The sequence below is a fragment of the Chlamydotis macqueenii genome, chromosome 24 (assembly GCF_036417535.1).
Source record: "Chlamydotis macqueenii isolate bChlMac1 chromosome 24, bChlMac1.mat, whole genome shotgun sequence".
Classification (NCBI taxonomy): domain Eukaryota; kingdom Metazoa; phylum Chordata; class Aves; order Otidiformes; family Otididae; genus Chlamydotis; species Chlamydotis macqueenii.
In genome coordinates this window covers 4,391,732-4,406,843 of record NC_141579.1, presented here as the reverse complement: position 1 = coordinate 4,406,843, position 15,112 = coordinate 4,391,732, and the positions used below count along the sequence as shown (strand labels likewise).

The following is a 15,112-nucleotide window of genomic DNA, read 5'->3' as shown; positions in this document are numbered from 1 at the left end:
TCTCCTGAGCAACCTGATCTGCTACCAAATCAGCCCTCGTGCCTGAAAAGTCTCTCCAAGCTTTCTGTCCCTGTCCCTCCTTTTCCCTTGAGGAGAAGAGCTCCTCCGGTTCTCTACCATTAGGACTTAACCATCCACGACGTGAACCCCAGGAGTGAGTGAAGAGCTAGCTGTCAGTTGAGTCCCTGTCTAAAAACACCTCTATGTGTCTCATCCCTGTAAGTACAAGGGATGCAACCCCATCTGTCTTCTATGTTTATCTGGTCATTCACAAGCTCTGTGGAGAAACAAGACAGATTCCACTCGACTCCAAAACCAAATCAAGGACATAATATGCTTTTGTAAGCTACAGTCTTCCTGTAGGTAGGCCCCTCTCTCTAGTTCCTGCTCTTCTCAGCCAGAGGCAAGGCATCCTCAGAACACAAAATGGACAAATACTCCTGACTTTCCTCTCTGTGGGCAGACGCTGGGGTGCATATTGCAGGTGCACTCCTATTAATGATTGACATCAAGGGCGACATCTTCCACTTAACTGCTGTAGCAGCTGCAGAGCTCTAAGCGAGCGTGCAGACCAGATAGGAGGTGCGGCACCTGATACATGCATGATGTTTAGCAGTGGCCAAATTGAAGCAACACTGGGAACAGCTGGAAAATTAACAATTTGCTGTTGGTATTTGATTTCTTTTATTGTTCATTCCTCTTTCTTTCACCTGTGAGGAGAATGAGTGCAAGCTGAGAGAACAGTGTTCTGTTCCTTGTCCTTCCCAGTTTTCCCTGTGTCCTGAAGGGAGACTTTGAGCATTTCTACCTGTCCAAATGATCCCATCAAGTGCCCTCATCATTCCTGATGCTCATAGCCTTGGGACTTACTGTCCTGGTAGAATTAGCATAGATCTTAACACTCCAGTACAATGCCTTCAGCAGCTGAGCTTAAATCCAGGCTCACCTTTACAGATGCCAGCAAGGACTAGTGCCGAGCTGCAGCAAGACCCCTTTTCTCTGTGCTGGGGGGGGCCTGCCTGCACAGCCTGTGGGCTTATTTCAGAGCGGAGGCTGAAACACTGACAAAGGAGAGAAAAATCAGGAAGTTTTACCTCAAACATAAGAGCAACAACTCTGCGCTTGTAACACAGAGAAACATCATACGGAGTGCAGCACACACAACAGCCCTGACTGACTGTAGATGAGGCCTCTTATTCTCTGAGTGGCTGGTTTTACTCTCAGCGCAGACCTCTTTGGCTGTAGGGAAGGTTTGGCTTGTTTGTGACATACAATCTCCTTTAGACAGCTTTTAAAGCAAACTGAATAAACAGAAATTACATGGTACCGACACTGAATTTGCTGTCAGGGCTTGGAGGGAGCACAGCCCTTTCCCAGTTGCTCATTCCTGCCTCTGCCCTGGTGCTCGGCCCCAGCTCAGCTCCTCGCTCACTCATCCTGTTCTGCGTGTTCCGTGTCCCATCATCCTGCACATCCCGCACCACTCCCCAAGCAGTCCCAAGCAGACTCCCGTCTCAGCCTCCCCTCCTGGCAGTCAGCGCAGGACAACACAGAGGTGGGCACCGTAAGCCCACCCACCCGGCCTTTGCTTTCAAAACCCGTATAAAACTTGCGAAAGGACTCTAGAGCAGTTTTTAAAACAACAACAAAAGGACAAAAGCACCTCCTCGCTTGCCTGATCCAGCTTTATTCTCCACTTTACTCTCCTTCATTAGACAGAAAAGCATTCAGCCAAACTAAAGCCTGAGGACCCGACGGGACTCTTACAGCCGGGAGGGCTGGGCTGGGGTACCAGCCTGGGTGACAGGCTCCAGACGCCTGGCCTTATTTCTCCTACCCTGTTCGCCCTTCCCCGCGTTTCCCCGCGGCAGCACGGCCTTCTCCCTGCTCCGGGGCAGGCAGCCGTGCTGCTCGCATCCCTTTCGCCCCGAGGGAAGGTGAGCAGGGCACAGCAACCGGGGACGGGGAGCGGAGGGGCAGGCGGAGCATCCCCCGGGGCGCGGAGAGCTGGGGCGGGGGCAAGACCCTCCCCGGCCGGGGGCGGGGAGAGGAGGGGAGAGGAGGGGAGGGGAGGGAGGGAAGGGGAGGGGACGATAAAAGCCTCTCGGTGCGCGGAACCTCCCTTCCCGGGCAGTCCCGGAGCCCGCAGCCGGAGAGGGGCAGGGCGCAGCGGGGCAGGCAGCCAGCCCGGGGTAAGGAGCCGGGGGGGGGGACCGATCCGGGAGAGCTTGCTGTGCCCCCAGCCTCGTGCCGTGCTGGGGAAGGGGGGTCTGTTCCCTACGGGGGTCCCGGCCCCCCGTCCGCTCCGTCCACTGGCCCCTGAGGGTGAGCAGGGCAGGGAGGGCTGAGCTGAGGCGCTTTGGCTCCGGGTGGGGGGGGGCGGCTGTGCTGGGAGCTTGTTTTTTTTTTTCCCCAGACACGGTAGGGCCTTGGTGAGGAGGAGGGGCTTGCCGGGAAACGGTGCTAAAGAGAGCCTCAGGAGAGCACCGTGCTGATGGGAAGGGTGCAAGGCATGTTTTGGTGGGGTTGGGTTGGTTTGCTCGTGGGTGTTTGGGTTTGGTTGGTTTGGTTTTGTTTTGTTTTTTTTCCCCACTGGGTTGTCCGTGAGTGGGCTGGGGTGGATACTGAGGCAGTCGGTCTGGATGAACACCCTGTGCTGACAGAGCTGCTGTGCTCCTAACATCCCCGCTCTGTGTTCAGCAGGATGGTTTCCATCGTTCTGGAAGTGACCTGCAGCCTTGTTGCCTGGTTGTTTCTGTACACCTGCTTCTGCTGCTGGAACAAGCACAGCTCCTACGAGTGGAGCTGTCGCTTGGTTACCCTGCTGCATGGGGTGATTGTTACCTGCCTCTCCGGTTATGTTGTGCTCTTGGATGGCCCGTGGCCTCTCACCCATGCAGGTATTTTTGGAGTCTCACCCTCATGTATCCTTGTCAAGCAGTGTGGATACCTCTGCCTCTGGGGGGGGGGGCGCGGTGTGTGATTGTTTTTGCTATCTGTTCTCTTATCTGTATATTTGTAGGGCAGAATTTTGTTTAACTCATTTGCTTCTTCTCCAGCTTATGCTACATCTTACTGTTAGGGTTTTTTTGTTGTTTTATCCATGTACATGCTTAAAGTTTTCAGGTTGGCAGCTGGAATTTATAGCAGCATTAGGTGTAGCAATGTGTTGAGAACAGACTAAGTGCTGTTGACATTTTTAAGGGTGTAATAACTCCTAGCTGCAGGGTTTTTTTTTGCTGTTTTCTATCAGTAAATCCCAAATAGTTCTGCTGATGGGGGTCAAGCTTTCCATCCTTCTGAAAGGGTGGAGAGCAAAAGAGAAACAGGAGTGTGGCAGGATGGGCAGGCTGAAGAGTGAAGGGAGAGCAGAACCAGACATCCAAGCTTCCAGCCTGGCACTTGGCCCATAGGATAAGGCTGGAAACTAAGGAGGCATACTCACAACCTGTATTGCTCCATATTGTAGGAGAATGTCTTAAATAAGACTCCAGGCTTATGTGTATCTTTCATTTCAGGTTCACCAAACACACCTCTTCAGATCCATGTGCTGTCCCTGACCTTGGGTTACTTTATCTTTGACCTGGGCTGGTGCCTGTATTTCCAGACAGAGGGGGACCTAATGCTGTTCCATCACACGCTGAGCATCTGTGGCATGATCATGGTGCTAGGGCTCGGGAAGTCTGCTACAGAAGTCAATGCTGTTGTATTTGTTAGTGAGATCACCAACCCACTGCTCCAGACCCGCTGGTTTCTGCGGGAAATGGGGTATTACCATACTTTCCTAGGAGAGGTGGTGGATTTCTTATTTGTATTACTCTTCCTGATGCTGCGAATCGGAGGAGGAGCTTTGATCATGTATGCGATGGTGACATCCCCTGATCCCAACTGGTTCCTCAAGGCCGGAGGCCTGGCCATGTACACTGTCTCTTTGGGGTTCATGCTTGAAATCTGCCGCTTTGTCAGGAGGAAAATGGTGAAAAAACATGGTTCCAGGACAAGCCTGAGGAGTATGAATGCACCTGTGAAAACTAATGGGCACTTGACAGCTCATTAACGGGTTGTGGATGGCAATCTTCTGGGTTACTGAAGCCTGTTCCTGTGAAAAGAAATCTTAAAAGTGATGTGGAAGTGATTGACTTCCTGGCACTGGCAGTGGTCTGCTACCCCTGGAGGAGACAAATCAGCACTAGGAATACAGGAAAGCTGACAGAAGAGGGATTTGAGTGGAAATCTGAGGAACCTGGCATGTCTACTGAACTCTGATTCCCTGACTTCTCCAGCAATGGTACAGTCTCAAGGAGGGTGGCAATGCCAGACCTGCTCAGTCTGCAACCAATAATTGCACAGTCTGTATGTTCTGTAATAATTGTGGAGGTAGAATTATTTTACAGTGTAGAGCCATAAAATCAAATCTGAAAAATCCCATCTTCCTGCCAGTGGGACCGGGTAGGGGTGCGACCTAGCCAAGATTTACTGAGCCTCACTCTGCCTTAATCCTGGAGCTGGATAACATGCTTGACTGATACTTGGATGAAAGCCTCTGAACAAGATTCGAGTGCTTGCAGGGGTATAGTGGAGTTGTCTTTTGACTATGTGAAGTGATGGTACTTGAGGTGAGGCAATGTTTTACCTCATTGTTTTTAATGATACATTTCTTTTTTCTTTTAATGCTTGTGTTCAAGCAGATACTGATCTTAGAGCAGTGTGACTTAACTGGCATTGACTCTGGCCCTTGCAAACTCCTGTGCAGACATGAGTCAAGAATTAGATTTGTGCCAATAAACTCCGTAAGCAGGTGTTCACCTAGCCTTGGATTGCTTTAAAAAAACATTGGGCATCAGGCATTTTGTGGGTGAGAGATGATAGAGAAGAGCCCTCTCTGGATGTTCTTTCTCTTCTGGGGTTGGCTCATTGACAAGTCACTTAAGCTGAATGCATGGCTAATGAGTAACTGTATTTTCAGGGGTGACAGTAATGTTTAGGCAGATCTCAGTGTAACATCTGCTCCATACCAGCAGGTCTTCAAGTATGGACCAGTTCTCTTGTTTTCTTTACCTCTGAGTTGTGTTCTGACATTTCTCCTGGGGTTCTAATGTGAATTTCCCTCTGCTTAAAGCTGCAGTTCGGATTTACTCTCCTGTAAAAACCTTGCTTACAGCTGAGAAACAAATGGCTTTGTGTTGCCCTCAGGCTTAGCAAGGCTGCTTGCCTTTCCTTCCTGCTTTCAAAGACCTTGTTTAGAGGAGCTTCTTCACAGGCCTAAAGAGCCCCTGAAACAGCTGATGTGGCTCTTGCTCAGGTGAGGTGTCACCCCTGCTGTGGAGGTGAAGGAGGGGAGCAGTGGGAATACAGCTGCTATGAGGATGCAGCCTTACTAGCTCCTGCATGCCTCTTACCTCACTAACTTTGGCCCTGTTCAGGGCAGATATCTGCCTTGGCTGGAGGTTGGAATAAGGTGTCTGGAGAGATGAAAAAAAAATGCCACAAAATAACCTAACTTTTGACATGCCCTCTGAATGCATTGCAGCTGTGAATCCAGGCAAGTTTGTAGGCTAGTATGTTTAGAACAGGAGCCTTGGACTCCTGGTAGGTTGCAGCATGGCCCTGGGGGCCTGATCTTGTGAGGTGCGAACTCTTGCCAGAGTCACTGTGCTCTTCTGAAAACTCTTATGAGTGGTGAGACTTCTAATAAAGTTATGTTATCTTTTTAAAAAGAAACAATTGCTGTAATGTTCTTTTGTTCTGGGTGTCAAGGAGACAACTGAGGTTAATGCTGAGGAAAACAAGCTTGAGGGTAGCCTAAGCAGTCACTGGCAAAGCTCTGGCTTGTGCAGTTCTGGAAGGAGTGAGCTGGTGGGGAAGCATGCACAGATGAAGTCATGTGCTCTGGAGCTCAGGCTTGAGGTGTGCAGGATAGATGAGGGTCAGCTGAAGCTCAGGTTTGTGACTAATGTACCCATAACCTGCCTTACCAGTGAGTCACAGTCAGTATCTCGGGGAATTTAAGAATGGGACATTAAACTGAGGTGTTTGCTCTTGATGGACACAAGGTCACTCTAGTCATGGCCTAGATCTCAAGCTGCCTTTCTCTCTGCAGCACCAATGCCTCTCTGCTGCATTTCATCCTAGGAATGATTAATTCAAAAGGTTTGGGTTACACGGTGGTTTGTCTACACTATCTTTGGAGAAGCAATTGAAAGCATGAGAACACCTTTGGTGTTTTGAGATGTCCTAAGCCACTGCTGAGTGGCTCTTTCCAGCTGAGAACCTGCTACTGCGGGCCAGCACTATGCTGTCTGGAGTGGAGGTGGGCCTGGGCTTGGCTTCCAACAAGAAAACTCTCTTCCTTCAGCTGAGGGACAGTAACCCAGTGCACCTAGCTTGCTCACATGCAAAAGAGAGTTGATGGTATCAAATCAACAGTGAGATTTGAAGCAAAGTGCGTGCCCTCAGGTGGTTATCCACCATATCTCATCTAAGGATAGTTTTAGTGCTAAACAATCTAATGTGATGCTGGAAAAGCATCTGGCTCCACCCTCTGCATCCCATTGCATTTCTTATTTGCTAACATTTCAAATAATGTAATTTTTAATACGGGTGGCTGGTTTTTATTTGTCAAATATCCTTGAGGGATTTTACAGGCACAAAAAATGAGCATCAGCTGTGGTGTATCACAGAGGAAGGCTATTGGACTCTTGTGTATTTCCAGTTCTCGTATGTTTCCAGTTTATTTTTGGACAAGAAGTTTCCCAGTGTTGGCAAGCTCTTATGTTCTGTGACCCTTCAGTGTTACAAGCTCTTGTTGGAATAGGTACAGAAAGAAGACAAGAAAGAACATACTGGTGAGGGAGGGTGTAGCTGTACTAAAATGGGTAGCAGCGTGCCACTAACTGTTAGCAGAGGTTCCTGTCCTGAGCTGTTTTGCTGAATGCTATTCATTGGCAGGCAAAACGAGCCAGTGCAACTGAGCTTGCCTATTTAAATGGCTGACTCTGCAGAAAGCAAACAAGAAAGTTAGTTTACAAGCTGTACCTAACTTCTGGTACAATCCACTGGCAGATGATTTAACTTGCCACCTTGCGTCTCACTAGATGCAAATTTTGCCCATTGTATGATCTAGAACAAAAAACCCCACAACTCCTCCTCTATATTCTACCTCAAGCATTAAATGGTCCTTGCCTTGTTAGGGCTTTCAGAGGGCTCTTCTGTCACCATCTCTCTTATTCTTCCTGGCAGCTCAGTTTCTGTGCTATGAGACAACGTTAGCCCTATAGCTTTCTGTCTGTCAATGCTGTTCTTTATCCTAAGCTAAATATTAAACAGCTCCATCTCAGTTGTTGTTGAGGTTATGGGAGGGGGCCTGGAAAGCAAGATGAGACCTAAGACTTGTCAGAGAAGCAAATGTGCTATTAATGCTAGTGAAGATGGTGTGCTGAAACAGCTGAAGGATGCCCATCTTGTAGCAATAGGAACCTGTGCCTGGCCTGAACTAGAAAAGTAAGACAGATATGCAGTTGAAAACATGCTTGTTACAAGTGCTGTAAAAGGCAGGACAAGCTACTCCCACCATCTCTATTTCCAAAGGTAAAACATGACAAGATGAAGGAAAAAAAAAAACCCAAACAATCAATTTCTGTGTGTGAGATTGTTTGATTGCAACTTAAAAAAGGAGTGTGTTGGTTGGAGGGACGTTTTTGTAAGTTACTTTAGATGTCCTGCATAAACCCTGAATTTTGCTACTCTGTGGATGTAGATGAGAGAGAAAAGATGTGTTTTAGCACTGGATGCTTGTAGTGAGAAGAAATTGCTAGGCTTTGTAACAGCTGCATAAGCACTGGATGAGAGGGTATGTTTGGGGCAGGGCTGTGTGCTTCCCCAGCCTGCTGAAGCGGCACACTCTGTGCTGTGCCTGGGTGATGAACTCTGCGGGGTACTTCACCTCGGAGCTGGTGCTGTACTGATGCAGTTTTGCAAGTTCTGTAGAAGAGTCAGTTCACATCGGGGTCTGAGTAGAGCAGGCCCACAGCTGTGTGGCCGTGCCTGTGATTTCCGGGACATGTGAGGTGATCGAAGAGGGTCGTGGGTGCGTGGGGCTATTTTCCTGTGCCCACGGGCTGAAGTGATGCTGCGTGTGCACCCTGTGGGAACAAGACCTGCCTCTTGTTCTGTCAGCAGCAACAACCTGTTGGGCATTGACCAGAGGTCTTCCCCGCCTGGCAGAGAGGCCTGCAAACCTGCGTTAGAGCAGGGCTAGCTCCGAAGGTCCCCAGCCTCCGGGCTGGGTTTAGGAGGATGCAACGGGGCTGCACAGGGCCTGCGGGGAAGCGGCCGGCAGCTCCGCGGCCCCTTCCCCTCCCCTGCCGTGGCCCTTGCCGTCCCTCCTCCCCGCCAGCAGGTGCCCCTCGGCCGCTGCCGCCGCTTCCTCTTCCCGGGCGGCGGCGGTGGAAGCGCGGCGCCGGGCGGGGCCGGCCCCCAGCAGCCGCATCCTTCCAGGTGGGTGCGAGGGGAAGGGGCCGGGCCCCGCGGCCGTCCCCGGCGGCTTGCGGGAGGGGACATGGCTGCGGGGCCGGGGGGACCGGTGCTCGTTCGTCGCCGGGCCCGCGGGTGGGTGGGGCGGGTGTGCGGGGGGAGGAAGGCTCCGTCCCGGAGAGGAAGAGGAAGGCTGCTGGCTGCGTGCGGGCTCGGGTCGGCTGGGCACGGGCTGCGTCGGTGGCTTGCAGCACGTTGTTTAGGCTCTCTGGGCTGCTCCATTTTCTCATTTGTACAAAAAAAGAAAGGAGGGAGATAACAGTGCTTTGCTGGAGGTGCCTGTCGTGTTTTTAAGCTCTTTTGGTGAGAACAAGGCTGTTCTGGATGAGATTTTTAGGTGCATGTAATTATTGTAGAGCTTGCTGACACTCATGACCCTGTTGCTATTGGTGGTACAAACGATGATATAATTACTGCTAGTTTTAAGGGATATTGCCCTTTCTGATGTGCAGGCATAATTCACAGGTGCAATATACATTGTATATGCTAATGACCAATGTTGAGTTTTGATGTGCGATTGGAAGATAGCCTCCTTCTTTCTTTACTGGGGATGGAGAAATATCTTTTTCATGAGTATGTGTGGAAAACACCTCAAAATGTTGAAAAGATTTCTTCTACCTCTTCCTTCTACCAGCCTTCTCCAACTGGTCAATCCCTTTTGTTGCATCAGAATTCTTCCTGCCCTATCTGCCCTGACTGTGAATGCATACAGACCTCAAGTACTGGGGATGTCAATGGAAACACTTGATCAGAGCAGTTAGTCACATCCTTATTTCATCTCCCCATGTTCCCAAGGCCCATTATACCATAATGGTTTTGTTTACCCAGCTCGCTAAGTCATTCCCAGTAACGCTTGCAACAGGCCAGACAGGAAGGTTGGGCATTGCAATGCGACTCTGACTTCTCATCACGTGTAATCCTTTCGGTGTTCCCCAGCTGTGGGTGTGAATCCAGCGCGCTTGTCAGCAGGTGCCAGGAGGACCAGTGGCGCTTTTGCTATTGCACAACTGGAAACTCGCGTATCCCAGGGTGTGACTCAACTTCTTTTGATGCACATCCCTGAATGCTTAGGAGTAATGAGACACAGCTTGTATTTCATGGAGAGGTATTATAAATATGACCAAAACGCGGATATTAGAGTATTATGTATTTGGAGGGCTTTTAATAACAGATATTTATGCACTGTAAATTTGTTCTGGCAGTATGTCTTTTCCTTATTTGAGAGATTCTGTATTGCATAGTGAGTGAGGGAAGGTGTATAAAAGAAATACTGCTGAAAAAGTCTTTATGGCCATAGATTCTCATCGTTTTGCATCAAAAAGATTTGGAAGTCTTGGTGCCAGAAAAGATGAAATTAAGTCTGCAGTTAGGAGAGTTGAATCGTTTTTCACTTTGTCTCACTCAAACTGCAGAGGAGGGAGCATCCAGCACCTTGCCCAGGAAAAGGGCAGGGCGGAGGGCACTTGTTGAGTGCAGCCATGGGCAGGAAAGTGGCTGGTTGAGTGCCTGGCTGCTCCCTAAGGTGGTGGGCTGCTGTAGCCGATAACTGTTTGCTGGGGGATGCTTTGTTCCAATCTGAGTTTTGTCCTCACATGCTTATGAAGAAACTCGAACTATATGTTTTTACGTCGAAAGTTTTCCTTGGGAGGACAAGGGGATTTTAAAGTGCATTTTCCTCAAATTGTCCTGGAAATGTGTTAGTGCTGGAAGGTTAAAAATCAGTAGCAGGAGAAGATGGCAATGTCTTTGTGTTTCTCTTGACCTATTTGCAGTTGATGTCAGTACACTAGGAAGGTTATCAAGAGGCTGTGAGTTTTTTTTGTTTTCTTGGTTTTTTGTTTCAGGAGGAGGAGAACCTAGCTAGCAAACTGCATGACAAGATGAGTAGGCTAGGTGAGGCAACACAAGCAGACCAATCAAATGCAGATATATGGGCAAGGAAGAAAAACGAAGGGACAGGAGTAGCTCTGGATCAAAGCCTTATTGCTAGATATGGTGCTTCTCAGCCTGTCCCTCAGGCAGTGCAGATGAGCACTAACATATCCCAGCAGATCCTGTATTGTAGACTGGCTGTGGAAGTCCTCTGAGGTGCGTTTCCAAGTTGTGGTATGTTTTCTGTTCAACCAAGCTAGGAACGCATTGCCTTACAAGGTCATAATTTTCAGAGCGTCTTCCCACAGGGTCCATGTGCTGGTGGCCATACAGTGAATCTGCCCTAATTCTTAAGGATATGTTTCTTTCATATAGACCTTTCCGCAGAGAAAGCACGGTTCCTCTGCAGAAAAAAAAAATGCCAGGAGCAAGCAACACCATCAGGAAACAGCACTGTATGCTCAGCGCTGGGATGGTTGTGGGTGAAATGCTGTACTGGGTTGTGCTAACACTGCAGAAGCCTAGAGCTTCTGATGCATTTTGTCTTTCCTTTCCTATGACAGGATGCTGTTCCCCCTGCCTCTGCGAGTAGCCTGCAGTCTGCTTGCCTGGCTTTCTCTCTACGCTTGGTTCTGCCATCGCTTCAAGCACCGGAATTATGAATGGAGCTGCAGGCTGGTCACGCTGACCCATGGCATCCTTGCTACCTGCCTCTCTGCTTACATTGGCTTTATTGATGGTCCCTGGCCTTTGAGTCACCCAGGTAAGTAATGGAAGTTGCAGTCCCAAGTCCCCTAATGGGTGATGGCAGAAAGTGGGGTTCTCCAACCACTTCAGTATCCAACCTACTTCAGGAATTATGATTGTAATGGTATCTGAGCTGCTTTGTGATGGAAAGTACTAGAGAAATGGAGAGACTGGTACTGTATTTTGCTAGTGTAATGGCCCTCTCCAGCTGCAGTCTGGCAGAGTATGTGATCATGTTGTGTGGCCATTATGTGTGTGCAGCTGTTAGACTAACAACTCCAGTATTGTGGCTTGTCTGACTTCTCCAGCTGAGCCGTGATCAGTACAAGCTAATATCAGCCTGCCAATGCTGAAGGTGAATACCCCTTCCTTGTCTTGGATCCTGCCTGCTTGTTGCCTCCATGCTTTAAAACTCTGTCTGGTATCTTTATATTTCAGGATCACCAAACACAACTCTTCAGGTACATGTGCTGTGCCTTAGCTTGGGCTACTTCCTCTTCGACCTTTGTTGGTGTGTGTACTTCCAGACCGAAGGTGCCCTAATGCTGGCCCACCATCTGGTGAGCATCTTGGGCATCACAGCGTCATTGGCACTCGGAGAGTCAGCTGCAGAGGTCAATGCTGTCATCTTTGGTAGCGAGATCACCAACCCGCTGCTGCAGGCCCGCTGGTTCCTGAAGGAGATGGGATGTTACCACAGTTTCACAGGCGATGTGGTGGATTTCTTCTTCGTTGTCCTCTTCACTGGGGTGCGGATTGGAGTCGGGGCCTGGCTAATGTACTGTGAGCTTGCTTCTCCCACACCCAGGTGGTACATTAAGCTGGGTGGCGTCATCATGTACGCTGTCTCCTGGGTTTTCATGGTCAGCATCTGTCGCTTTGCTAGGAGGAAGAGCATGAAGAAGTACCATGCTTGGAGGAGTCGGAGGAGTGATGAGTTATACCTGAAAACTAATGGACATATGAAAAACCACTGACTGGATGCTGAGTAAAGACTTCCTCGAGTTCACAATCTGGCAAGAAGGGGATCATGCTTGAAATGCCAGTCTCAGGAGAGAAGCCAATACATGTTAGCAATTCTGGATCCAAATTTATCCCTGGCATAACTCCATTGAAATCCATAGAGCTATACCATGGATTCACTGGATCTGCAGTGTTTGGCCTGATAGAGGCTGGCTCAGTGTGTACATAAGCATACGCTAAATGATATGAGTGAAAGAAGGGCTAATTTTACAGACTAAACTTAACGAGTCCAGCAGTGCAGGTGTAAGTAGTCATGTTAGTAGCTAACTCCTTCAGCAGTGGTAGAATCTTGGAAGAAAGAAGAAAATAACACTAGATCTTTACATTCAGTGTCCTGTACAGTCTAGACAGCTAGAGTGACTCTTCATACTCTTAGGAAGAAGAATGTTCTAGTGTTCCGTCAGAGCTGGGATTCCTAGCTCTTCCACCAACTCGTTATGTGACCTTAGGCAAGTCATGTAACTCTAACTCTGTGCCTAATTTCCCCTTCTGTGAATTGGGGGTGATGGACCTGATCCATCTGTTGTTATGCACTTTCAGATCTTTACTTGAGAGGTGCTATATAAATGCAAACTGATGGTTGTTACCTGCACTTTGTTCATTATCCCTGTGTTTCCTTTGGGAGAAACAATTTTGGTGGTTGAGCTAGAGTGTGACCCTAGAAAGAACAGTATTTTAGGTAGGTCATTGTTTCCTATCCTTTCTAATTCCTTTTAATAACTTATTTAATAACATATTGATAACTTATTTTTCAGTAGTGTCCGGAAGCTCTAACCAGCATTGGCGCCTTGCAGGAGTAGGTGCTCTGTGAATACACCCAAAGACACAGCCCCCAATGTGAAATGCTTTTCTGACTTTTTCCCTATAGTTCATCTTTGACTGTTAATACCCCACCTACCCCCTCCAAATACTGCTTTTAACTCCTTGAATGACCAACACTCTCTGTTATGAGAAGCCCCATCAGGACTTGCCAGTAAGTGGTCTTCTGGCTGATGGACCAAGCCCTGATTTGTCTGCAGAATGCCAGAATTCCCTCTGTTGTGCTTATTGACTCAAATGCAGGCAGTGTGGAGCCAGCCTGAGACCAAACAGCATGCCTTGAGATTGTCAGACAAATACCTTCCCCAAGCTGCAATTAACTTTTAAAAATAAGAATAGTAAATGCGGGGTGTTTTACTGTGGCAATCTGCAAACAATCTGTCCGTGCAGGTTTTGGCAAGCTAAAGGGAACAGGGGTCAGAACCTGGTGTGTAGTGAAGGCTGTGTGCTTCTGTTGGCATTGAAAGTGTTGTCCTAGATTCAGATCAGTGTATCGGAACCCAGAGTCTGCCACAATGTTTGAGGACAGTGGGATACTGTAGGTGAATGTCTGGGTGAAAACCACTTGAAACTAGCATTGATATTTTTCTCTAGGACCATAGATACCAGTTTTGACAAGAGTGTTTCCACCGATCCAGATTGGGATTTCTGGTTGAAGAGTGGCCAACGTGCATCTCCAAAACTTCGTAGCTAAGGTGGAAGAGCGACCCAGCTTTAAATCTGTCCTCTGCACTGTTCAAGCCAGAGACCTAACCTTAGCTTTCCTTCATCTGAATTGATGCATCGACCTCTGGGCTTCTCTCTCACTGATTGGATCTGCGTCACTTGATAAAAGTGAGCATTTATAGGGTAAGAGAGACTTAGTTTACAGCCCAATAATTAAAGAAGTGAGAGCTACAGAATCTGGCCTTTTAAAAGCAAAAAAAAAGTGAACCTGACTGGGAGAAAAAATAAGGATTGCTTACCTGGTCCCATTTGCAGGGAAAAAACTGTCCCCCAGTTGGCAGCTCCAGGTGTTTATTTCACTGTATGTTCTTAAGCACTGTTCCTTTGTTATTGCTGTAATTATTATGATTATTTATTTTGAGCCTCAACACCAGGCCTCCAGTGCAGCTCAGGTGCCAGTTCGGCTGTGAGGCTTGCCTGTTGCAGCCAAAGACCTGAAGAGCCCAAAGCGCTTCAGATTACCAGAGCCAGCTGATGGCTGAGCTGGTCCTTAAAAGGAAACTTGACTCATTTAGCACAGCACACTGGTACAACTGTTTAGCCTTTAAGGGAGACAAGAAGGGCTAGTTGGGGCTTGCTGGTTCGTTCACAGCTCTGCTGCTGCTGTGGGGCGTGTCAAAAGAACCGTTTTGCCTCAGCTTACCTGCTTTATTAAGTGGGTACAGTATTACCTACCTCGTGGGGTGCTTTCATTTGTTAACACTAAGCCGCCTTCGACTAATGCTTGGTGGGCTTTGTCAAGCTATGCTGTATAAAGGCAAAATCCTGTTGTTTTGAGTGAAGCATCTCTCACTATGATGCATCATCAGTACTTTGTCACCTGAACACGGCACTTCCCAGCATCTGACTTGCCTCACAAAAGCAGGAGTCCAAGGTGTTTTGCAGTGATGCTTATGGATAGGAGTCAAAAGGAGTAAGCTAGACGCGTGCATAAAGATCAGCCATGCTGCGTCTTCTTCAGGTGGACTCTCAAGTTGAGGAAAGGATGTCTGGTGGATTTTCCCTAGTAAGAATTGCAGTAGATCTGGAGCCAAAATAGTTTCAGCAGCCAGCCTGACCAGGGAATAAGGGCTTTCAGCAGCAAGTCTTGAAGAAGTGTAGGTGAAAACAGTGTGATCATTTCTCAGTACAGCTGTTGACTTGCCCACCAAGAAGAGTTTCCCGAGCAGTCCTGATGATTTGGACTTTGATCTCTGGTGAGGTTTGGTGTGCAGTTTAATGCATGTTTGCAGCCCTTCTGTGGGGGTTGTAGAGCCCATATGTGTGCAAGTGAATAAGGATGCTGATTAGTGACTGCAGGTATCTATGAAACACCTTTTGTGAAGATGTTTTGAAAGATAATGCACTTAATGGCTGAGTTGTCCCCTTCTTTGAACTGAAGGGAAACTATGAT

At 48.3% G+C, this 15,112-nt stretch overlaps 2 protein-coding genes across 2 annotated transcripts; both read left to right on the top strand.

The window, feature by feature from the left end:
- Nucleotides 1-2,142: 2,142 nt before the first annotated feature.
- Nucleotides 2,143-4,978, top strand: LOC104487688 (TLC domain-containing protein 5). Its single transcript, XM_086766218.1, has 3 exons — nt 2,143-2,192; nt 2,704-2,900; nt 3,519-4,978. The coding sequence occupies exons 2-3, from the start codon at nt 2,705-2,707 to the stop codon at nt 4,055-4,057; spliced, it is 735 nt and encodes a 244-aa protein (XP_086622344.1). The 5' UTR covers nt 2,143-2,192; nt 2,704; the 3' UTR covers nt 4,058-4,978.
- A 5,990-nt stretch (nt 4,979-10,968) lies between these two features.
- On the top strand, nt 10,969-12,364 carry TLCD5 (TLC domain containing 5). Its single transcript, XM_010124252.2, has 2 exons — nt 10,969-11,167; nt 11,590-12,364. The coding sequence occupies exons 1-2, from the start codon at nt 10,969-10,971 to the stop codon at nt 12,126-12,128; spliced, it is 738 nt and encodes a 245-aa protein (XP_010122554.1). The 3' UTR covers nt 12,129-12,364.
- The last annotated feature ends 2,748 nt before the right edge of the window (nt 12,365-15,112 follow it).

What these genes read in the sequence shown, in the direction of transcription:
- LOC104487688 (XM_086766218.1), top strand. Translation starts at nt 2,705, where the DNA reads ATGGTTTCCATCGTTCTGGAAGTGACCTGCAGCCTTGTTGCCTGGTTG. An exon ending in GTGGCCTCTCACCCATGCAG is followed by an intron (nt 2,901 to 3,518) that starts GTATTTTTGGAG and finishes CTTTCATTTCAG; the next exon opens with GTTCACCAAACACACCTCTT.
- TLCD5 (XM_010124252.2), top strand. Translation starts at nt 10,969, where the DNA reads ATGCTGTTCCCCCTGCCTCTGCGAGTAGCCTGCAGTCTGCTTGCCTGG. An exon ending in CTGGCCTTTGAGTCACCCAG is followed by an intron (nt 11,168 to 11,589) that starts GTAAGTAATGGA and finishes TTTATATTTCAG; the next exon opens with GATCACCAAACACAACTCTT.